This window comes from Geotrypetes seraphini, chromosome 3 (genome assembly GCF_902459505.1).
Source record: "Geotrypetes seraphini chromosome 3, aGeoSer1.1, whole genome shotgun sequence".
Lineage (NCBI taxonomy): Eukaryota > Metazoa > Chordata > Amphibia > Gymnophiona > Dermophiidae > Geotrypetes > Geotrypetes seraphini.
The window spans coordinates 396,128,126-396,152,838 of record NC_047086.1 but is presented as its reverse complement, the minus strand read 5'-3'; the positions used below and the strand labels follow the sequence as shown (position 1 = coordinate 396,152,838).

The following is a 24,713-nucleotide window of genomic DNA, read 5'->3' as shown; positions in this document are numbered from 1 at the left end:
ATCATCAGAGGGCTGCCAGTTTTAAAAATTGCCCTAACAAAGAGGTGAGTTTTCAAAGACATTTTAAAGCTCTTCAGATCTTGACACAGCCTCAATGATCCATTTAAATCATTCTATAATGAAGGACCTGTCACTGAGATTCCTGCCATCCATTTTTTTTTTTTTATAATGCACCTCACCTACATGCCCAAGGCTCAACCTCATAACAAGATGGTAGGTATTTTCTTAGAACTTGCATCAGGTACCAGCGTGCCTTTCCATATATTACTTGATATAAAACCTATCGTTTTGCTCAGGGCTTCCATGGTTAGCACTTTGCCTTTCTGATAATGGCGCCTCCCTGAAAATTTTGATGTTTACCTCTCTTAGGACTGTTACTATGTATTATTAGAAATTCTGGTTGCCGTACATGAAAAAGGACACAGTACTACTCAAAAGGGTCCAGAGAAGAGCGACTAAAATGGTTAAGGGGCTGGAGGAGTTGCCATACAGCGAAAGATTAGAGAAACTGGGCCTCTTCTCCCTCGAACAGAAGAGATTGAGAGGGGACATGATCGAAACATTCAAGGTACTGAAGGGAATAGACTTAGTAGATAAGGACAGGTTGTTCACCCTCTCCAAGGTAGGGAGAACGAGAGGGCACCCTCTAAAATTGAAAGGAGATAGATTCCGTAGGAACATAAGGAAGTTCTTCTTCACCCAGAGAGTGGTAGAAATCTGGAACGTTCTTCCTGAGGCTGTTATAGGGGAAAACACCCTCCAGGGATTCAAGACAAAGTTAGACAAGTTCCTGCTGAACCAGAATGTACGCAGGTAGGGCTAGTCTCAGTTATGGCGCTGGTCTTTGACCAGAGGGCCACCGCGTGAGCAGATTGCTGGGCACAATGGACCACTGGTCTGACCTAGCAGCAGCAATTCTTATGTTCTTAATGTCCATCTGCTTGTATGTGGTGTTTTTTGTTTTTTTTTAATGGATGTGTTTAAAACTATATATGTCAAGTTGTGAGTTGCTTTGAAGAAAAGCAGATTATAAATGTTTTAAATAAATAAATAAATCTGTTTATTATACAAAATCTAATTCAATAAATTCATTTACTACACATCGGTGTCTGGTTACTTTTTTGTAAATAATCTATCATCACTGAAACCCATTTTTTATCATATAGAGAGAAACCGTTTTATTAACATGTTCACCCCATTGTGTAAATTAAGAGGCTGAAGTATCATAAAGGATACGTGGTTCTCAGTAAAGAAACCTCTTATAACTTAGATGTTATTTCAAGTCTTCATCCTGAATGCATGTAAAGCACAGTTACTTACCGTAACAGGTGTTATCCAGGGACAGCAGGCAGATATTCTTGACTGATGGGTGATGGCACCGACGGAGCCCCGGTACAGACAATTTTAGAGTGTTTTTCACCATGATAAGGTGGTCCTCCTTACACATCCAAAATTTCTCCCTAAGGTTGTGTCTGACTTTCATCTTAACCAATCCATTGTCCTACCTGTATTTTTTCCAAAGCCTCATTCTAATCCAGGTGAACAGGCTTTGCATACCTTGGATTGTAAACGTGCTCTGGCTTACTATCTTGAACGCACCAAACCTCACAGATCATCTCCTCAACTGTTTTTGTCCTTTGATCTTAACAAGTTGGGTCATCCTGTATCTAAACGCACCTTGTCCAACTGGCTTGCTGCTTGCGTTTCATTCTGTTATGCTCAGTCGGGCCTGACACTGGAAGGTTCTGTCACGGGCCACAAGATTAGAGCTATGGCAGCGTCTGTAGCTTTCCTCCGTTCCACTCCTATTGAGGAAATCTGCAAGGCTGCTACTTGGTCCTCAGTTCATACTTTTACATCTCACTATTGTCTGGATGCATTCTCCAGACGGGATGGACACTTCGGCCAATCTGTTTTGCAAAATTTGTTTTCCTAATGGCCAACCTTCCCTCCATCCCTCTTTTTGTTAGCTTGGAGGTCACCCATCAGTCAAGAATATGCTGCCTGCTTGTCCTGGGATAAAGCACAGTTACTTACCGTAACAGGTGTTATCCAGGGACAGCAGGCAGATATTCTTGCGTCCCTCCCACCTCCCCGGGTTGGCTTCTTAGCTGGCTTATCCTAACTGGGGACCGCGCGCCTTCGTCGGGTGGGAAGGCACTCGCGCACGCGCGGTGCGGCCTAACTAGAACTTTCTAAGTTCTTAGAGTGCAATCACTCTAAAATTGTCCATACCGGGGCTCCGTCGGTGCCGTCACCCATCAGTCAAGAATATGCTGCCTGCTTGTCCTGGGATAATATAATCATTTACTTTAGACCTCCTTCGTATCTCAAAATTTTTTCTTATTAATTGTATGATTTAATTAAGTTAAGCCTATCCCTATCTTTTATTTAAATTAATTAATAAATCTATGTTGTTAACTTAATTTAATATCCTAACTTAAAATCACATGATTCAACTTATCATCATTATAATTTAGAGTCGACCATAGTTCCTCTACCTTGTCTGTTGTGCTTTGGTTTTGCAGCACTTCGTAGACGTAGTCCCTCATGCCCTGGAAGTTAGTTCCTTTAAAATTTAGGACCTTAGTCGATGTGTTCGGCCTAGTGGATCCTTTCTTGAGGTGAAACCAGACCATGTTGTGGTCGCTGGATGCCAAGGTGTCCCCCACCGATACCTCTGTGACACTGTCTCCGTTGGTGCCTACCCCTGCCCTATATAATTTCTATCAAACTTCAAACATCTAGACCAGGGGTAGGCAATTCCGATCCCCAAGAGCCGGAGCCAGATCAGGTTTTCAGGATTTCCACAATGAATATGTATGAGATGGATTTGCATGCACTACCTCCTTGAGATGCAAATCTATCTCATGCATATTTATTGTGGATATCCTGAAAACCTGACCTGGTTCCGGCTCTCGAGGACCGGAATTGCCTACCCCTGGCCTAGTGTAAGCTCACATAAGGGTTTGAACTTAAGCACCTGCATGGTCACCTAGGTCATCAGAAAAAGAGAGACATGTGTGTTTTCCACATGAAAGGGTGGGGCTGTTGGAACGCCTACAAATAAGCGTTTAACTACTACTATTTATCAATTCTATAGTGGTGAACCATCTTGCAGCTGATTTGAGGGATAGTGAAAATTTTAAGAAGAGCTTGGATATTCCATTGGGCTTTTATGAAGAGGTGATGAGGGATGAAACTTGGGAAGGTTTGGTCTTGATGATTTGTATTTTATGATGAATATTTGAATGCTCTAGTTTGCAGTGAAATTATGCTTTGATATTGGAAACCATATTAGGCTTGTGAAGCGAGGCAAAATATAAACAGAATAATAAAAGACATAAGAACCCTCAGAAATTTAATTTTAGTCCGATGTTTCATCACTGACATCTGAAACAAAATTCATAAACAAATCTTCTCCCCAGAGTGCAACTGCTGCTGCAAGAAACCCAAAACAACCCAAACAAACAGAATGCTAGGAATTATTAGGAAAAGGATGGTAAAATGAGAACGAGAAGATTCTAATGCCTCTGTATTACTCCCTAGTGCATCCTCACCTAGAGTTTTGTGCACAGTTCTGATCACCATATCTCAAAAATGAAATAGCAGAATTAGAAAAGTTCAAAGAAGAGTGATCAAAATAATAAAGGGGATGGAACTCCTCTCATATGAAGAAAGACTAAAGAGGATGGGGCTCTTAAGCTTGGAAAAGACATGGCTGAGGGGAGAAATGGTTGAGGCCTACAAAATCCTGAGTGGTGTATAATGGATACAAGTGAATCAATTTTTCACCCTTTCAAAAAGTAGAACAACCAGGGGACACTCAATGAAATTACACTGAAACACTTTTAAACAAATAGGAGGAAATTTTTACTCAAAGAATAGTTAAGTTCTGGAACTTGATGTCAGAGGATGTGGTTACAGCGGTTAGTGTAGCTGGGTTTAAGAAAAGTTTGAAGGAAAAGTCTATAGCATCCTATTGAGACAGATGTGGGGGAAGCCACTGCTTGCCCTGGATCAGTAGCATGGAATAGAAACAAGATGGTAGATAAAGGCCAAATGGCCCATCTAGTCTGGCCATCTGCGGTAACCATTATCTCTTTCTCTCTAAGAGATTCCAAATGCCAAACCCCAAGACTTCTTGAATTCAGACACAATCTCTATCTCCACCACTTCTTCTGGGAGACTGTTCCACGCATCTACCACCCTTTCTGTAAAAAAGTATTTCCTTAGATTACTCCTGGGCTTATCACCTCTTAACTTCATCCTATGTCCTTTCATTCCACAATCATCACATATATATGTAAGGATTAGCATTTAAAAATCTTGTATGGAAAATCTTCAAGCACTCAACAAACTAAAAAAATGTAAAAAGCAAACTTATCTTAAATAGACTTGGGATCCTCACTAGACCTTGCTCTCATTCACATCAATCACAGTTACCCATCCCAGTTATTCAGTTAACCAAACCTTTGATCTGATTTACTAAGATATTTTTCCATAGGCACATAATTAAAAAACCTTAGTAAATGAAGCTCTATAATTGCTATCTATATTGTTCCAATTCCCTTGCCATAGCTTAATGAAGTCCACATCTGACAAGTGCTACTAGCAACCTCTATTTAGAAAAAGCTGCATATTGTGATCTCTTTTGCATAAAAAAGTGCACTATAAATTCAAACACACATACACCAAAATACTAAAGTAAACCAATAGTTGAGTTTTCACTACGTACTGCGCTGATCACCCACCAATCAGGATCATTGGCCGATTTTTCATCTGGGAGATGTTAAACATGCCTAACAAAAACAAAACAGAAAAAAAATATAAATTTACAAAACCCCAAAATGGATATAAATAATTTCACAGAAAACATTCTATTGCTGAGCAATTTATTTGAATAAAATTTTCTAATGCTACAACAGTGGAAGGGAGGGAGGAAAATGACCTGAATTTTTACTTGATCACAAAGAGGAAAAGAGAATCTGTTGTGCACAGAACAGTGATATGACTTACAGGAAGTTCCTAAAAGGCCGCAAGGTCAATCAATATGACATGGCACCAAAGTTTTGGGATATTTTTAGCCAGGACCAATGGTGAGGGAAGGGGTGTGGGATTTGATATACCATCTTGCTGTGGTTATAATCAAAGCAGTTTACTTATTATATACAGGTACTAATTTTATATCTAGAGCAATGGAGGATTAAGCGACATGCCCAAAAGTCAGAAGGAGCTGCATTGGGAACTGAACCTAGATCCTCTGGTTCTTAGGCCATTGCACTAACCCATTAGGTTACTCCTCTGATTATCTTACAGCATTTACTATGACCCACAAAATGGTTAAAGGACAAATATGTACCAAGATGTAAAATGCTAATGTAAAACAGAAAAGACCAATATGGCTCATCCAATCTGCCCATACGTAGCATCCACTATTTCCTCTTCTCCCTAAGAGATACCAAGTGCCTGGTTCTATGCTTTCTTGAATTCAGACATAGTCTTTGTCTCCAACACCACTACTTAGAGATTATTCCATATATATATCTACCTCTCTTTCTGTAAAAAGTATTTCCTTAAATTACTCCTGAGCCTATCACCTCTTAACCTCATACTATGCCCTCTCATTCTGGAGTCTCCTTTAACTTGAAAGAATCTAGCCTCATGCATATTTATGTCATATAGATATTTAAACTTCTCTTATATCTTCCCTCTCCCATCTTTCCAAAGTATACATAATGAGATCTTTAAGTCTGTCCTCGTAGGCCTTTTGACGTAGACCACCAACCATTTTAATTACCTTCCTTTGGAACAACTTCATCAGAGCAATGTAACATTCAGGGCCAGATTCTCAAAACTTAAGGTTACCTTTAATGCGGTCACTAAACCAATTCCAGCCGGTTTAGCATGCATGTGTTTTAGTGGCAGATTATCAAAACGGCTTACCATGGTCTTTTCTAAGTTTTCTAACAGTCTCTGATACTGTCATGCAAATGTAGTACAACAAGGTCATTAAAATTAAAATGAACACTCCAAGTGATTCTCTGTAATTGCCGATTCCCTAACCTCATTGTGCCACATTTGGGGCCAAAATTTGTCAATAGGTATAGAGCTGTTGTAGCCTTACTTTCTGATCAGTGCCTGAGCGCTGAATGGCTCAAGCACGGACAGGAAAGTAAAGTTTGACAGCTCAGACCTCTCCCCACGCAAATTAAAATACAACAAAACTCAAATTGAAGAATGGCAGGAGATGCCCACTCTCTCCTGCCACGTCACACAATCAGCCAACACCGCTAACCCCACCACTACCACAGCATGAGAGATGCCCATTCTCTCTCGCCGTCACCCCCACCAGCAGAAGAGTTGCCCACTCTCTCCTGCCATCGCCCAACTCAAATAGGGCACTGGGCTTTGACCTAAGGGCCGCCGCGTGAGCGGACTGCTGGGCATGATGGACCGCTGGTCTGATCCAGCAGCGGCAATTCTTATATCTAATATAATAAAATTGCGCATGCGCACTCTTACCGGCGTGTTCCCTGATCCGAATGTCTGTGGCCGGCAAGAGTACGTATGTGACCTTACAACGACCCTGCAATCGCTGGCTCCCTTAATAAAGTTTTTCGCGGCGGCGGCTCACCGACAAAAAAGACTCCAGCCGCTTTGCCGGCTCCCCACTCACTCCGTAAGTAATTTCTTTGCGGTCTGACCCTCCCATCCCTTCCCAACGTCTGATCGGCTCACTTAGTCCTTTGCCGCCCCCCCCTTCCCTTCCCGCGGTCCCCGATTCCAAACCTGCCGACTCCAGCAGCGTCTGCAGCACTCTACACACGCTGCTTCGAGGCCTTCTACTGCCCTGATTTGCTCTGCTACGTCTCTGATGATGTCATCAGGGACGTGACAGAGTAAATCAGGCCAATAGAAGGCCTGAAGGAGCATGTGTAGAGTGCTGCAGACGCTGCTGGAATCGGCAGGATTGTTGGGACCTCAGGAAGGGGGGAGGCGGTAAGGGACTAAGGGAGCCAGCCAGACCGCAGGAAGGGAAAGGGGGGTAGGGGAAACGCTGCTGCTGCACAGGGAAGTGGTGTGGGGGGACGGAAATGGAGGGAATGCTGCAGCTGTGGCTGTTGCACTGGGAAGTGGGGGGGATCGAAATGCTGCTGCTGCACAGGGAAGTAGGATGGGGGAAATTCTGTTGCACAGAGAAATGGAGGGGGAGGGAATGCTGCTGTGGCTGCTGCACAGGGAAGTGGGGGGAGAGAAATGAAGACAGACAGCGGGAGGAAGGGAGACAAAAAGAAAAGAAGAAAGACACAGGGGCAGGAAGAGACACAGAAAGACAGACAGACAAAGGGGGCTAGGGAGAGAGACAGACAGAAAGAAAGACAGTGGGAGGGAGAGAGAGACAAAAATAAAGACAGACAAAGGGGGCTAGGGAGAGAGACAGACAGAAAGAAAGAAAGACAGCGGGAGGGAGAGAGAGACAGAAATAAAGACAGACATATATTCTAGCACCCGTTAATGTAATGGGCTAAAATACTAGTGTGTGTGTATATATATATATATATATATATATACACACACACACACACACACATACACATGCAGCAGGAGAGATGTCCACTCTCCTGCCGTAGCCCAAACCCTCCCCCTTTGTCCCCAACAAACCCCCTCCTTTATTCAGGAAGTCCGATTGAAGAGGCCTGCCTCTTAAAAAATGGCGTGCCTTCCCCTTCCTGGTGCATCCTGGGATGCGCCAGGGCGGGGCCTATGGCTGATTGGTCCAGGTTGCTTAAGGCCTCTCCTATGGGCCAATCAGAGCTTTAGGCCCCTCCCCATCGCATTTCCAGGATGCATTAAGAAGGCCTGCCATTTTGTAACAGGCGGGTCTGCCAGCCGGAGAAGATAGGTATCCTTCCAGTTGGACTTCCTGAATAAGGGAGGGAAGGAGAGGCAGGGGGGAGGGGAGTTGTAAGAGGCACAGGGGGAGGGGTTGGGCGACGGCAGGAGAGTGAGCATCTCTCCTGCTGTGGGTGTGGATAGATAGATAGATATAGATATGAACATAAGAATTGCTGCTGCTGGGTCAGACCAGTGGTCCATCATGCCAAGCAGTCTGCTCATGCGGTGGCCCTTAGGTCAAAGACCAGTGCCCTATTTGAGTCTAGCCTTACGCTTTCCCCTATATATATATAGTCGGGGGAAATGGGGAGTTGTTGGGGGGGGGGGAGTAGGCATCTCTCCCACTACAGGGGGGGGAGGTTCAGGAGAGAGTGGGCATATCTCTCTCTAAAGTATATACAGTCTTCAACTTCACGTAATATTCTGTTACATGTTCAGTCCTTTCCAACTGAAAAGAGTTCTAACCACTGAGATTTTAGCAACCTGTAATGCACTCAACAGGGTTGTTGGTAGGCACAAAATTACAATAGTCCAGACACGATAGTACCATTGACTGCAAAATGACCCTAAATGTGCTAGCAGACAAATACGGTCAAAGCCTACTGAAAAGCTGCAATCTGAAAAAAAGATATCAACTCCTGAATGACTTTTAAATGTCAATTTTGAGTCCACCACAACGCCTAGATACCTCACCTCTTCAGTGAGCTTTATAGGAATGTCCCAAAGCTGTAAAGACCAGGGGTTTCTTATATCTGTGGTCTCCAAAATAACATTATTTTCATTTTTTGAACATTCCGCTTGAACCGGCTACCATCCATCCATTCCCTCACATTCATCATCACTACTTGCAGTCGTTCCTCCATTTCCCTTCATCAGGGAGCAAGAGTAAAATGTCATCAGCATAAAGCCGGTAGATGACCTCGGAACTCTGTAGCAGCTTACATAGAGGGATACTTGTTAAATGTCTTTTGTTCCTCTGTCTTGGAGGTATATAAGAAAACATACCAGCATGCTGCTTCTTCTTTCTGCCCACTGCAGCTCCGATGATCTGAACTAAGTCTTCCTCAGAGGCTTCTGATCGCAGCAAATCTCTCAGGGACACCTCAGAATTTCCAAAAAGACACACCTAAAATTAACAGAGGATAATTACATAGCACCAGCACACCTGTGAAGAGGAAGGAGAAATTAGGTCCTTACCTGCTAGTTTTCTTTTAGTCCCTCCAGACTGACACAGAAACAGATGATTCACGCTCCTCTGCCAGCAGGTGGAGACAGACACTAAACTTTTCACTACAGTACAAGTGGGCTGTGCGGTCCCTTTTACAAACAGTCTTTACGAATAGCCAAGCTGAAATGAACTAGGCTGAACAAGAACATACAACTCCACACTCACATGGAGAAGACCAAGAAAAAAAATCCAAAATCGGACCAGTGAACACAGTTGGATACTGATTAGAACAAGAACCTCTCAGAATGCCCCACAGATTGCCAGCTAAACCATATGCTGCTGCTCTTTAAACTCCCCAAACAACCAAATCTCACAGAAAAAATCCCGTACTCTTCGCGAAAATACCGAATAAAATGACCGGGCAGGGTTTGTGCAGGTCTGGAGGGACTAAAAGAAAATTAGAAGGTAAGGACCCAATTTCTCCTTCTTTAGTGTCCCTCCAGACCGGCACAGAAACGGAATGGGACATACCAAAGCAGTAGACGGGAGATAACCAGAAAGACCCGTTTCAAGATTTCGAATTTACGCCCAGTAGCGTCTATGACGAACTATCAAGACTCAAAGTAAACAAAGCCATGGGACTGGATAACCTACACCCCAGAATGCTCAGGGAGTTAAGGGAAGTCCTGGCAGAACCATTATCTGTTCTTTTCAATCTTTCCCTAAGCACAGGAAGGGTCCCCTTGGACTGGAAAACCGCCAACGTAATCCCACTCAACAAAAAGGGCTGCAGGACAGAGACAGCAAACTACAGACCAGTGAGTCTCATGTCTATAGTGTGTAAATTCATGGAAACACTGATCAAACAGAATCTGAACAATCCTAGATGAAGAAAAACTGCGTGATCCACACCAACACGGGTTCACCCAGGGTAGATCCTGCCAATCTAATCTGATTAGCTTTTTTGACTGGGTTAGACAACTGGACGCTGGAGAGTCACTGGACGTGGTATATTTGGACTTCAGTAAAGCATTTGATAGCGTCCCTTATCGAAGATTACTGAACAAGCTGAAATCGATAGGATTAGGAGACACTCTAACTACATGGGTTGGGGATTGGCTGAGCGGTAGACTTCAGAAGGTGGTGGTGAACGGTACCCCATCCGAAGCATCGGACGTGATCAGTGGAGTGCCGCAGGGCTCGGTCTTGGGCCCGATTCTATTTAACTTATTCATAAGAGATATGACGCAAGGACTTAGAGGAAGGGTATCACTGTTTGCCGCCGCCGCCAAACTTTGCAACATAGTAGGCAAAAGCTTATTACCTGATAATATGACACACGACCTACTGTTGTTGGAACAATGGTCAACTACTTGGCAGCTAGGCTTCAATGCTAAAAAATGCAAGATAATGCACCTGGGTTAAGAGAAACCCGCGTAGAACTTATGTACTAAATGGTGAGACTTTGGTTAGGACCACGGCGGAACGCGACCTAGGGGTGATAATTAGTAAGGACATGAAGGTTGCCAATCAAGTGGAGAAGGCTTCCTCCAGGGCAAGACAAATGATGGGGTGTATCCGCAGAGGTTTCGTCAGCAGGAGACCTGAAGTTATGATGCCATTGTACAGAGCCATGGTGAGGCCTCACTTGGAGTACTGTGTTCAGTTTTGGAGACCACACTACCGAAAGGACGTGCTGAGGATCGAGTCGGTTCAGCGAATGGCCACCAGGATGGTCTTGGGGCTCAAGGATCTCACGTATGAAGAAAGATTAAAAAAATTGTGGCTGTACTCACTTGAGGAAAGAAGAGAACGGAGAAATATGATTGAAACATATAAGTACATCACAGGACGCATCGAGTCAGAAGATGATATCTTCTGGCTCATGGGACCCTCGACCACCAGAGGCATCCGCTGAAAATCAGGGGAGGGAAGTTTCATGGTGACTCCAGGAAGTACTTCTTCACTGAAAGAGTAGTGGATCATTGGAACAGACTCCCACTCCAGGTGATAAAGGCCAGCAGCGTGACGGATTTTAAGAGAAAATGGGATACTCACGTGGGATCTTTAAGGGAGCAAATTCAGGGGAGGGGATACTTGGAATGGGCAGACTTGGTGGGCTACAGCCCTTTTCTGCTGCTTTTTTCTATGTTTCTATGTTTCTACCCATCATGGATGGGACCCCGAAAGGGCCGCCACAAGAACACACTCACCGAACACTGTGTTCCGACAAGCCTGAAAGGAATGGAGAGAAGACCAAACCGCAGCTTTAGAGATATCCACTGGAGGTACAAGAGAAGATTCAGACCAAGAAGCTGCTTAACCCCAAGCGGAATGAGCTTTGAGCAATTCCAGAACAGGCTCCTGTTGGAGAAGGTACGCCGAAGCAATAGCCTCCTCGATCCAGTGTGCAATGGTAGCTTTAGAAACACTGTCCCCTATGAGGACCCGCTAAGAGGACAAAAAGACAATCCGACTTAACTGAACTCCTGGGTCTCCTAAACATAAGAGCGAAGGACCCTATGGATAACCAGCTTCCATAACTGTCTCTGCACCAACAAGCCATCCTGACTAGCCAAGAGCAGGAGGAGCACGGACTTGATGACATGAAGTGGCGAGACCACCTTCGGAAGAAAGGAGCGAATCAGCTGCAGCACTACCCGCTCCCTAGAAAACTCCAGGAAGGGAGGCCTACACAAAAGGCCTGCAGTTCTGAAACGTGTCTTGCAGAAGTAATGGCCACCAAGTAAATCGTCTTAAGAGTAAGGTCCTTCAACATACAGGCGTCAATAGGCTCAAACAGAAGATGCATGAGCACAGAGAGACCTAGATCGAGATCCCAGGCAGGAACAGATGGCTGAACTGGTAGCTAGACAAATTTCATAGCTCTCAAGAACCAAATCACGTCTGGAAGCCAAATGCTTACCACGCAAGAGATTGCGAAAGGAAGACAAAGCAGCACTCTGCACTTCAAGGGAGGATCAGGCAAGGCCTCGCTCCAGACCATCCTGCAAAAACTCCAGGATATGAGGCAAAGCAGCTTGAAGGGGAACCACACCACAAGTGGAACACCACTCTGAAGACACCAAACATAGACATAAGCCCAAGAGATGGAAGACCCTAAGAGAGTGGAGATTACCTTATCTGAATATCCCTTCTTCCTTAGGTGAGCCCTTTCAAGAGCCAAGCCATAAGTCAAAAGGGACCCGGATTGAACATTGGAATGGGACCCTGAGTCAGAAGATCAGGTGAGAGGGGCAGCAGTAGAGGATCTGCCATTAGCAGATGAACCAGATCCGCGTATCACAGGCGCCTGGGCCAGTCTGGCATCACAAGAACCACATAGCCTGCGTGCCGGGCAATCCGAAGAAGAACTCTGCCCACCAGAGGCCACAGAAGAAATACATACAGCAGGCCACCCGTTGGCCAAGCCATCCATCCCCTCGGCCTGGCAATCCCTGCAGCGCCTAAAGAACCTTAGCATTTTGGCATTAACACTCATGGCCATGAGATCCATAATCAGCCGATCTCAGACTGAACAATCAACTTGAAGGCTTCCAGCCCAAGACACCATTTTCTTCAGGAAGCCAAAACGGATTTACAAGCTTAACACCTTAACTCTTGCTGGCCTTAATAATGAGATAGAGTGGCAGGCCCTTCTTGCATCTTAACCAATGTTTTTACTGTTTAATTTGTTTTTCGTTATGTTAGTTTCCAAGTTTGCTTTTATGATCGTTTTTTAGAGGCATTTTGGTCCCTTTCAGCATCCATAGCAATAGTGCTCGTTCTTTTACGTCAGGTTTTATGACGTTGTTGACGCTTTTTGGCTCGAGTTTTTTCTATTTAATTTAATCAGCGTCTCTCTGCCGTTGCGAGCAGAGGAACAGAATTTGTTACATACTGAATTGCAAGCTGTATAAAGGTACCCTTCCATTTTGCCTTAATCATTCTATCATTCTTTATAAAATCTATAGTTAGAATGTAGTTTAGTTTATTTTAAACAAATAGTATTAACAATTTATAATTTATGGGTTTGTGTTGCAGAGAATGACACTCTGTATGGAAGACTTCTTATCTTTTGAAAACACCGTTTTGGCTTCCTGAAGAAACAATGAAACGTGGCACGTTGAGGCCAAAGAACTTTATACAATAACATAAGTGCTGTTTAACAGATCTTGATGCTATGTGTTATATTTTTGCAAAGTGGAAGTTCTGCAATGATTGGGTGGTGAGGTTTTTTGGGGACTGTGTCCCCTTTTTCCTCCATGTCTCTGAGCACAACCTATCCACACATGAAAGCATGATATAATCTTTGCTATAAGAAAATACTTTTTGAATTCATTATAGTGATTTATGTAAGCGTACTATTTATTTATCTCTTTGATTATACCTTTCACGCTTTCCATTTTGGAAATTTGTGTCCTCCTTTTTCATTTTAACACAAAATCAAGGAACAACCCTGGCGGCAATACAAAATTTATAGTAGGAGCAGAAGACACATTTAAGACCTGTTCCTGTCTCTCTAAAACAGGAGGAAGGTCACCTGAGGCAGTGGGCAAAACGGATGCGCTTCCCGCCAAATCGAAGGAAGGGCCATCGCTAAACGGTCAGCTGAAGTAATATGTAGCACCGAAGCCAAATTCAACCTCACCACTACAGAGAAAATGCTAGCAGCCCCAGCCACAGTGATAAGAAAATCCCCAGCCTCCCCAGTGGTCTGCAAACCCGAATCTGCCACACTCCCGGCAGATGAGGAAACCCCAGCGTGGGCAAGAGAGGCCCAGACTTCACCACCAACTCCTGCTGACAAACGGTGCACACGTGAAGGGTAGCCTGACATGCCGACACCCGAAACTGGGTCCCCTTTGAGGCAGCCGAAACACTTTATGCACTTGCCAGTCACATACGCCTCTCAATGCCCACATAAAATGCACTTGTGCTGTTTTTTTAAGCACTCATACGGAATGCGCCAAAAACCCACGTACAACGCCGAACAAAAATGGCGGCCTCATGACCACTTTATGCTCCTTTATTTTGTGTGTGTGTTTGTTTTTTAACTTTGCACAGCTAAACTAGCTTTCTCAAAAGAGCAGACCCCACAGGCACTCTAAATTGTAGTCCATGCCAAACAGGTGGCCAGGTGTACAGCTGAGGCTCCTCTAAATTCAGAAAACCTGAGGAGGTGGGGGAATTTGGGGAGGGACTCAACCCTTACAAGCGTGGCACCCCTGAGGTCAGTAGGAACCCTGAGAGAGTACCCCAAGCTCTGTCCAGACATAAAAAGGGACAAGAGATTCCCTAAATCAGATCTAACAGACCCAAAACAACCTCCACCTGCTGGAGACTGAGAAATGACTGATTGTAATAGGGACTGTACAGCATGGAAATTAAGTGCATGAGAGCTGTGAATAAGAACTATGTACAAGTTTATATCTGCCTGCTACTTTAATGTACCAAGGTTTGCAACTGTACCAGCTTGTTATCCTGCTCGTATGCTGCTGACAAGTGGACTAAACCTTTGAAAAATAAGTTTCTCCTGGATTTATATATTTTTGAAATAAGTTCTTTTGATATAAGTTTGGTGTTGAATTGCTGGCAAATTTGGTTTTTTGAATTAAAACAGGAGAGCTAAAGTAAAGTTTTTTGACCAAGGATGTGCCCCCCCCCCACTATGTCAAATAGAATTAATCTGAAGGTAGGCCAGTCCCTTTGGATACGCATTTTATCCTGGGTGACACTGAGGTTTTCTTCCACTTATTGAACTGATTATAGTTCAATCCCTATATTAACTTTTACATGCTTTCCTTGAATTTTTTTTTTTTTTTGGTTGTTGTATAGCTACAATGGATAGTTTGACATGGACATTAAATAAGTTGTTAGTGCAGATATATCAGTACAGTTGTTATTTCCCATGGACAAACAGGATAGACAACAGTCACGCCTTGAGGTCCAGATTTGGTCTCCAATCGTCAGATCCTTTCTTTGGAATGATGGAGTATATCGAGTATCTGCCAGAGCCCGAGTCTCACTCCGGCACAGGTTTGATGGCCGCAATATCCAACAGGCATCCAAACCAGATAGAGAATTTAATTAGTATGCAGGCTTCCTTTTCCTTATCCCATTTTCTTCTGTTCTGCAGTTCTCAATATCATAGCACACCTCCTTCTAGAGCAGTGTCTTTCAAAATGTTTTTTGCTGCATATTAATTGAAATTATAAAATTGCAAAACCAACAAAAACTTAACTCCCTCTTTTACGAACGCATAGCGCAGATTTTAGCACCGGCGGTAACTGCTCTGTTCATAGGAATTCTATGAGCATTGGAGCAGTTACCGCCATTGCTAAAACCAGCGCTATGTGTTCGTAAAAGAGGGGGTTAATTTAAGAGTTATGTAAAGTTCTTTAAGCTATGTATGGGTAATTGTAACAACGGTGAAACTAAAATAGATAGAATTGTTAATCAATGCGATGGATATGCTTGTTTTTAAATGCAAACTAACTCAAAATGTGGCTCGATAGACAACAAGCAAACACACATTTCATCATCCACCATCTGCAGCAGTTCTCTTTTTTTTTTTTCGATTTGATTTCTGTCAGAGCTGAAAATCCAAATTTGCAAAGGTAAGAAGATCCAAACAGTAACAAAGCCTCGATTGCTTCGTTGCTCAAGTTAGGAGAACTACTGCATAAAAAATAAATATAAAACTAACATTAATTGCTGTTAGTTTTCAAGGACAAATTATATCAAAGCATGATGCTTGTCTGGGCAGTTGTAACCTTACGCAAACAGATGCTCATAACATTGACAGACTCTTGTGTATGCGATGTACATGCCATCTATTCTAGTATATACTTATGAAGGGAATTTTATTTTATTTTACTTTTTTAATTCTTTATTCCTTTTTAATCATTCAACAAGTGTAAAATAAAGATCATACATAGGCTCAAAAACAACACTTGATAAATCCATCAAGATAATACAATTGTATATATATATATATATATATATATATATATATATATATATATATATATATATATATATATATATAAACCCATAACCCACCCTCCCTCCCAACACTATTCTTCTTAATTCATTTTACCCTCTCTTCAAATGTACAATCCCTCCCCCATCTCTCTTTAAATGATTTATTTTCAAAAGAAAAAATGGCGTTTATTCATTACAAAACAATGTTAATGGCTCCCATATTTTAATAAAATTTTTATAATTTCCATTTTGTACCGCTATTGAATAAAGTAAAGTAAAATTCTGGGATCTCTCGGTGGCACACAGTTTGAGATACACTGGTCTAAAGTTTCATGCTTGTTCTCCATGAGCACCACTTGAGATGACCTAAGGCCAGTGCATAAGGCTGCCTTCCCAGTACAAGTATTATCAATGCAGTATATTCAGCCCCATATGATCTGAGATGGAGGGCCTTGCTTATCTTGAATGTCTCCGATCTGAAGGACATTCAACCTTGTGACATGTCCACATACCTTAAGATTTCCATCTGCTGTAATCCGTAGTCTATTACAGGAACCACAGAAGTGTTCTGACATGGATGTGATAAACCCAATTTGCCCTTGAAAGTGTGGCACCATGTAAGCCTGCAATATCCAGAGGCAAAAACAAGCAAAAAAACAAAAATTTAAAATTACATACATCTTTTTCAGATTCTTTTCTGAAACTCAAGACAGCTGCAGCACAGCAGTTACTTTCCTACTTGCTTTCATAATTCATCAGCAGGCCTGGTTTTCTACTACAAACTACCAAGTTAAAACCCTCAAAATAAACAGCTAACACACCAGGGAGTTGGAATGATTTTCAAGCTTATAATGATTTGAAAAGCTTTTACAAAGCGCTAACAGCACAGGAGCCAAGTTAACTTAGATAGGAAGTGGAAAGGCATTAACAAGGCAAGTAGGAAGATATATGGAGAGAACAGGCAGTATCAAAAGATATTTAAATCACACGCAAGAAAACCAAGTTACTTACCAGTAGCAGGCGTTCTCTGTGGACAGCAGAATACAAAGTCTCACAAATTAGGTGATTTCAATGGCAGAGCCCAGCATGTTAAATGCTACTCCAGCAGTTTCTAAAAGATTTTGAACAGGCCCCATGCATGCATGCTACTTCCTGCCTGTCCTTGTTACTCGGGGGTCCTTCGATCCATTTTAAAACTTATAACAGAATATCATAGAAGGTGGGAGGGCATGTGAAGACTTGTATGCTGTTGTCCACAGAGAACACGTGCTACTATAAGTAGCTTGGTTTTCTTGGAGAACCAGCAGGATAGCAAATCCTCATGACATGGGACTCCCCAGCTACAGATTGCTTAAATAGAAAAGAAACGGAAAAATAATGTAACTGATGAGTATTTTGTCTTTTTATTTTATTGCTCTAAAGGCAGCCTGGAACTGAATGAAATAGGCCTAGGGAAGCTGGAGCTGGATTCTACTCCCCAAAGTGATTCTGGAGGACTGATTGGGCAAAACCTAGTGTAGCTTAGAGTACAATAATGGGATCTGAAAGTAGGAGTGTGTTAAATGAAAAGTAAAATTTCCATTTCCATAAGGTCTGTTTAAAAAAAGATACTGTAATGAATAAAATGCTTAAAACTTGCTCTTTTATTACTTTTTTACATAGTCATCACACAGTTCTGCCACTTATGGACAAGATTTTGAAAGTTATTGTAAAAGAACTGTGCATCTGGTCTCTTCAACCAGTTGTTCAGAGTCATTTCCAGTCTTCATTTGAGTCAAACAGATGCCCATAAAGGTATTCCTTCGATTTTGGAAAAAGATGGTAGTGGGCTGTATGACAGATGGAGTAAGACTGAGATCCATTTTCACAAAGGCCTCTGAGGTGCTGTGTGAGGCCTAGCACTGTCATATTGCAATAAAGCTTCCTTCTTATGCTTACTAACTCTTCTGTTGCCATCATGTATCCGCCACTATTTTTGACCACAGAAATCATCCCTTCCCGGTCTATTTTTTGACCCAGTGATGCACCTTCATCACTATAAACAATCTGCATGCAGTAGTGAATTTCAATTGGAGGAACTCCAACAGTCAAATCCTAATCATGGTATGTTGCTTAAATTGTACAGAGCGCTCACAAAATACTTCCATTTCACAAGCAATAGCAAAACAGTCTTTTCACACAAACACTTCTCGCCAATTGAGGTGAAGGAAAATATGTCAATGGACAAGGGAACACATACATCTCATCAGTGCTGCCATCTGTTGATGAATTATGGAGGTGGAGGAGTTACCTTTCATTTAACTCTTGCTTGAGCAGAAGTCCATGTTACAGCTCTGCAGATCTCCATGAACGCTGGCTTCAAGTGGGCTACTGAAGCCATGATTAACTCTTAATATTTTGAGCTGTGATACAACCCCCAAGAGTCAGACCTGCCTCAGCAAAAGTAAGGAGATGAAGTCTGCTAGCCAATTAAATAAAAAAGAGCATATGCCAATGGCATCCCATCCTTGCAGGGCCAAAAGCAAAAAGCTGAGTGGACTTTCTAAGAACTTTAGTCTAAGCCAGAAAGAGGGCTAAGGCTCTCTTGCAATGTGCAGTTAGCTTTCACATTTGTGGACATGACACCTGGGAAAAACATTGGCATGATGAACACAGAACTCTGATATTATCTTTGGAAGGAACATGGGATGAGTATGTAGAACTGTTCCACTGTTACTCTGTAAAGTGGCTTGTTACTAGAGGCTGAAGCTCACCAATTCAGCAACTGGAAGTGATACAGTCACCAAAAATAAGAACTCCCAGGTCGATGCCTTGAAAAAGCTTTCACCAGCTAGATTAATACAACATTCAGGTCCCATGATAAAGCAGGTGGCTTGATGGGAAACTTCAACAGAAGCAAGAACTGCATACACAGATGAGCTTACCTTTTATGTGATGTGATATGCTAATTCCATTAAAGCATATCCCGAGTTGGATTTTTAAACATAAATACATTCAAGTAGTTTTTGTGTGGGACAGGGAAAAGGATCTACTGTCTTTCCAACACACCAGATTGCAGAAATCTGTATGACCCCCTCTAGTGAACAGTGACAGGTTAAGGCTATCCTCTCAACATCCAAACTGTGAGGGTTAGGGACTTGATGTGGGAGAGAGGCACCATCACTCCCCAAGCTTGCATGATCAGCACTGGCTTTGCTGGTTACATTACATTACATTAGGGACTTCTATTCCGCCTATACCTTGCAGTTCAAGGCGGATTACAAAAGAGCTAACTGGACATTTCCAGTGAAGTTACAACAGTTTTGGTTTTTTTGGTTACAAGGAAGGAGAGGTACCTGGATTAATTCCGGAAGAACTTGTACAACTTGGTTGGTGGTCAATACTAAAATCCCTTCTTCCTACACTATATATATCTCTTGCTGCGCTGTCAAAATATAGTAATTCCCTTTCCCTTTCCTGGATTTCAGTCTGCTTTGAATTTTGATGGAAAAACAGTTAGCAAGTACCAAGTGGCACAGTAAGGGGGGGCGGTCCACCCTGGGCACCGTCTTGGTGGGGGCGCCAGCACACATCCTCCTTTCTGCCCCTCCACTCCTTTCTGACTCCCCTGCCACGTGCCCCTTTCTTTCCCCCATACCTCTTTAATTTTCCTGGTGCGAGCAGCATCATGAACTGCCTGCGTTGGTGTCAGCTCTCCCTCTGACATCACTTCCGGGTCCCACGCCTAGCAAGTGACGTCTGAAGGAGAGCCGACAATAATGCAGGCAGCAAGTTTGTGATGCTGCTTGTGCTGAGAAAATTAAAGAGGTACGAGGGAAGGAAAAGGGTGTGTGCACGTCCAAGGGGGGTGGGGTGGAGGAGAGGATGGGGGAGGTGCACTACTGGCATAGCCACTCACTCTTGCTATGCCACTGCAAGTACCCAATATACATAAAGAGTCTTATGGGTCTTATGGAAAATTCTAGAAGAGAGAACCATTTTCATATGACTGAGTCAGACAAGGTAAATACAGGCTAAGCCTAGCTTTCCATTCACAAAGAGCAGAACATGACTTACTTTGGAAGTGCTGGAGCTCTCAGAGGGCAGTTTCTCCAAATCTGGCCACCTCTGCTTGATGGTGTCTAACATTTCCTGAAAGCTCACCATCTTCTTGAAGTTCCACTTATTGCCTTGGAAGAAAAGGATTCACCATTATGCTACTTTAAACGGTTGTAACTTTCCTCCTTCTCCCAAAGCAGGGGTTCCCAAACCTGTTCTGGGGGTACCCCAGCCAGTCAGGTTTTCAAGATATCTACAATTGGATAGCTCTAAGTCTAATAGATGTTGGCATTGTCATCTTGAAGCATGGACTTTAGATCATTTATTATTCTATTGCCAATTTATTTTGGCTTTTTGGAAATCGATATGGGGACAAATAAATTGTTTGTTAGAAAATCCGGTGGTTTTATCATATGATAGTATATTATTTGGAATGTCAATGAGGAAGAAAAGTCAAATTTCTTCAAAAAATAATAAGCTCTTACTTAGATTGATTTGCATACACTGCCTCCTTGGTATGCAAATCAATCTTATGCGCATTCATTGTGAATATCCTGAAAACTTGATTGGCTGGGGTTTCCCTAGGACAGGTTTGGGCATCTCTACCCAAAGGAAGACAGCCCGAGTCTGGCCTTGTCACTAAGGTGCAGTGGTCCACATAACTACAGAGGCGGTGCAGATCAAAACCCATTGGCCCACTCTTTATTCTGCATGTCAAATAAAGCACAGTCATGTGATGACATAGCCAAGGCATATTAAGTACAAACATTCTGATGTTAGTTAGCAGAGGATAATGAGAAAATGAAGAAGTGACAAACAAGAACAGCAACCACCACAGAAAAGCATTGTACAGTTCATCAGATTCTGCTCCCCCCTAAACTCTACCCCTCAAACCAATACTGACTGGTTGCTACTACACTAACTTTGTCCCACTGTCATATAGTGAATATTCCCACAAAAGACTATTAAGATCTGTACTATGTGCGCACCAAATATGTAGTACTTTACCAGTGATCATATCATGGCTTCAGATCGTTCCAGCAACCTACTTTCAGGCCTATTATTGGGCTGAATTGTACTTTTTGTTTTGGGGTGAAAGGATTGATACTGTGCATGTACCATGAAGACCTCAAATTGGAACAGGGAAGAAAGTTTTAAACCTTGCAATTACAAATCTTCCCCCATGAAAAAGCAGGGTGCTTCCAGGAAAGCAACAAGCATGGCTAGCTCTTACAGTCGTGCCTAAAACAACATGAGATGTCAAATTGTCCCTGAATGACAATTTGCTCCTGCCATCTCCCCCACCCCCCCTCCCCACACACACTCTTCCCGGTTTAGGGGCAAGAGACTCTTACCATCAAAAGGCATGTACTCTATGAATCGAATCTCCAAAGGCTGTTTCTGCGTCAGCTCCACAAAATCTAGCAGTTCATCCTCATTCAGGCCCCTCATCACCACACAATTCACCTGTGAACAGAGGTAGCTAGAAATCAGAGACATTTTATCAGTTGTACTGCATTAAGAACATAAGAATTGCCACTGCTGGGTCAGACCAATACAAAAAGATTGCCATCACAGTTTGATCCATTTCCAGGTTTAGTAGACAGTTAATTACAAATAAGCAGATCTAGCAAGTCCACAGTCTGTATCCTCTGATGCTCTTATGGAGTTTTCTTAAGTTGATACCCTGCAGCAGGTTCACATCCTCTCTCAGACTATAAGCACACCTGTGTCCAAATACACATGAATGCAAAGACCTAGAGCAGTGGTTTTTTCTAATTTTTAAGTTGGGCCCACTTTGGATTCAAATGAAATGAAGGAGTGTCACTAAATATCTTTCCATGAGAAGCTACGAGTATAAAACTCCTGACCAATATTTGTCAATGACATCCATCCCACTAGCCACCTTCAAACTTTTCATTGGAGGGGGTGGGGATATCCTCAAGGAGTTAGGCATTTCCAAATGCATTCGCTTCATCTACTGATAAATGTTTTGTCCTTCATGCATGTGGCTCTTCCTCTCATCCACTACCTCCTTTCTGTTGTGAACTTGGATAGAGGTGCAGAGAACAGCAGAAAAAAGCCACCCCAGATGTCTCCAGGGGTTACCACTGGCCCCGGACCTTGAAGTGAAGAACACTGACCTAGAGAATATGCAATGAGTCAACAGCTGTGCTTTTCAATCCACTGCTATAATAAAAGCAGAAAGTAGATGGGTAGCAATTAAACTAAACCAATCCTCAGAGTATTAGTAGGAGCATCTATTCAAGCATGGGTTAATTAGGAAGGACAATACAAAAAGATAATACTGCTTATTGATCTATAAGCTACCAATACTACACACAGGGTTTCTCAGCTAGTGACAGTTTGTACAAATGATCATAAAACACCAGGAATCAAATATGCTCAGTGGAGATATAAGACCATGCCATTGTGTGCGTGGATTTTGATGCCCTCACCAATGCCATAAAAATCCACCCCGATGGTATGGTGTGCCATTTCCATTGGATTTTTTCAGACATCTTAATTCCCCCTAATAATTCAGCAGAAACAAAATATACTGTATCTATCTAAATATCAATCAATATATATCTATATCAATATATCTCAATATCCATGTAGTGCTCTAGAAAGACGCATATAATCTCACACCCCCAGATGGAGAACCTGCCATATCTCTACTAAATTGCAGCCATCTCCATGTTTAACCTGTGCTTCCTCGAGGCCCAGAGTACCTATCCATCATACAATTGAAATTTCCTCCAAGAATAATCTGTCCCCAGAAAGGGCAGTTGATGTACAATACCCTCAAAAAAGGAAGACTCAGGTATTTGGACTATAGACCATTTCCCAACCCTCCTCTACTGGATGTCACTCACAAAAAGAGTTGCCTCCACTTCAAGGTGCTCCCATTTGGAATTGCTTGCTTTTCCCCAGAACACAGACTATAAGCCCCCTCCACCCGCTATCACTTTAGTTTCTGATATTCTGCTACAGTCATGTGTGTCTTCTGCAACAGGGTCACATCTACCCCTCCTTTCCCCCAATCTTTCATCACTCTCAGCATCTTATGCCTTTTAACAGGTGATCCTACTCCATATACATGCCATGACAACTAAAACCCCCAGGCCCTTCAAACCACAGGCCCACCTCCTGAGCTGTAGTTCCTAAATCAGATGATTCCCCCTCTTCTTCAAAGAGTCTTCTTTCCTATAATATTGAAAGACCGCTCATCAACCCTCACCTTGATTCTCCAGATCTTCAATGACATTTTTCTCTCTGAGCCCCACCTGCCTCGTTCCCTTATATCTGGCCCTAATCTCTTAAAAGTATGTACTATTCCCTTACTCCACTAGCTTATTTTTATTGAAAACTACTTTAAAACTTGAATGTGGTAAGCACTATAACAAAGTAATAAATCCAATGTCACATTTGATGTGCTTGAGCTCTCTTCGCAGTCAGTTCCAATCCTGTATAGACCACCACGGAACCACACAAGCTGCGCACAAATCCACTAGGGGATGAACCTGGGGTGAGCTATGTTCCCAAGGGAATGGTCTCGGAGCTCCTGATCTGAAAATGCAGGCTGTCCAACGGGTGCACTGCAAGGCAGCGAATCCCTTGGAAGCAGACTCTCTGCCTCAGTCTGTGGTCTCCCACAGCCAAAGCTGTCCCCAAATTTGCTGGAAAAAGAATGAATTTAAGCAAGATAAACACAAGCAGATAAGACAAGCCCCTACTGTCTCGCTTATAGGAAGACAACTGAGGAATTGGAAGACAGTCCAGAGGTAGAGGAGGAGCAAAAGTATGCAAATGAAGCTTCCTACATAAGATCTCGTAAGAAGGGATTGACTACCCGAGGGTTCAGGACTAGAGTGGGGTTGTACAAGTATTTTACCAGTGCTGTTTTATACATGTTCTCTTAAATTTGAATTTTTATTATCTTTTTTCTTAACATTTTAGATTTTATTGACCTTTAAAGTGAATTTTTGGTCACTAATCTAATGAATTAGCTTACAACTTCATTAGAACTGTTGTTGGTTCAAGTTGGTATGTATGAAAACTTTCCATTTTTCATCAGTTTGTATGCATGATTATTTAAACTAGTTCAATCCTCAATCATATGCACTTTCACAAAGATGTCTAATAGATATTTATTTAAATACTAGTCTTTAAGCCCGTTACATTAACGGGTGCTAGAACATATGTGTGTGTGTCTGTCTTTTTTTCTCTCTCTCTCCTTAGCCGCTTTCTTTCTTTCTGCCTTTCTTTTTCCTTGGCTGTCCATCACCACCCCTTGCCTGCTCCCCCTGTCCATTTTCCCTTCCTTTTACCTCCACTGTGTCCACCACCACCCCTTCACTGCTCTCCTTATGCAGCAGCAGCCCTTCTCCCTTTGTTTTACCTCCCCCCTGTCCAACAGCACCTCTTTCCTTCTCTCCCTGTCCAACATTAGTCCTCCGTTCCTTTTTCTTCACCTCCCCTGTCCATCAGCATCTCTTTCCTTCTCCCTCTGTCCAGCAGTAGGCATCCCTTCCTTTTTTATCCTCCCTCCTCCTTCTTATCCCTATGATACTCTTACCTTGCTCTGCCCCTGATCAGAGGTTCCTGACGCCGCCCA

At 42.8% G+C, this 24,713-nt stretch overlaps 1 protein-coding gene across 3 annotated transcripts in view; it reads right to left on the bottom strand.

Annotated features, from left to right (window-relative positions):
- MOCS1 (molybdenum cofactor synthesis 1) overlaps positions 1–24,713 on the bottom strand; it is a 98,241-nt gene that overhangs the window by 12,965 nt on the left and 60,563 nt on the right. For 2 of the 3 annotated variants that reach the window (XM_033936605.1, XM_033936606.1), the window contains 5 exons: positions 21,448–21,559; positions 20,111–20,223; positions 16,567–16,677; positions 8,905–9,025; positions 4,755–4,802 (listed from right to left, as the gene is read on the bottom strand). In XM_033936605.1, the coding sequence (XP_033792496.1) occupies positions 4,755–4,802; positions 8,905–9,025; positions 16,567–16,677; positions 20,111–20,223; positions 21,448–21,559 (505 nt within the window). Of the gene's footprint in view, positions 1–4,738; positions 4,803–8,904; positions 9,026–16,566; positions 16,678–20,110; positions 20,224–21,447; positions 21,560–24,713 lie in introns of all 3 variants that reach the window. The other variant, XM_033936607.1, reaches the window with a different exon arrangement.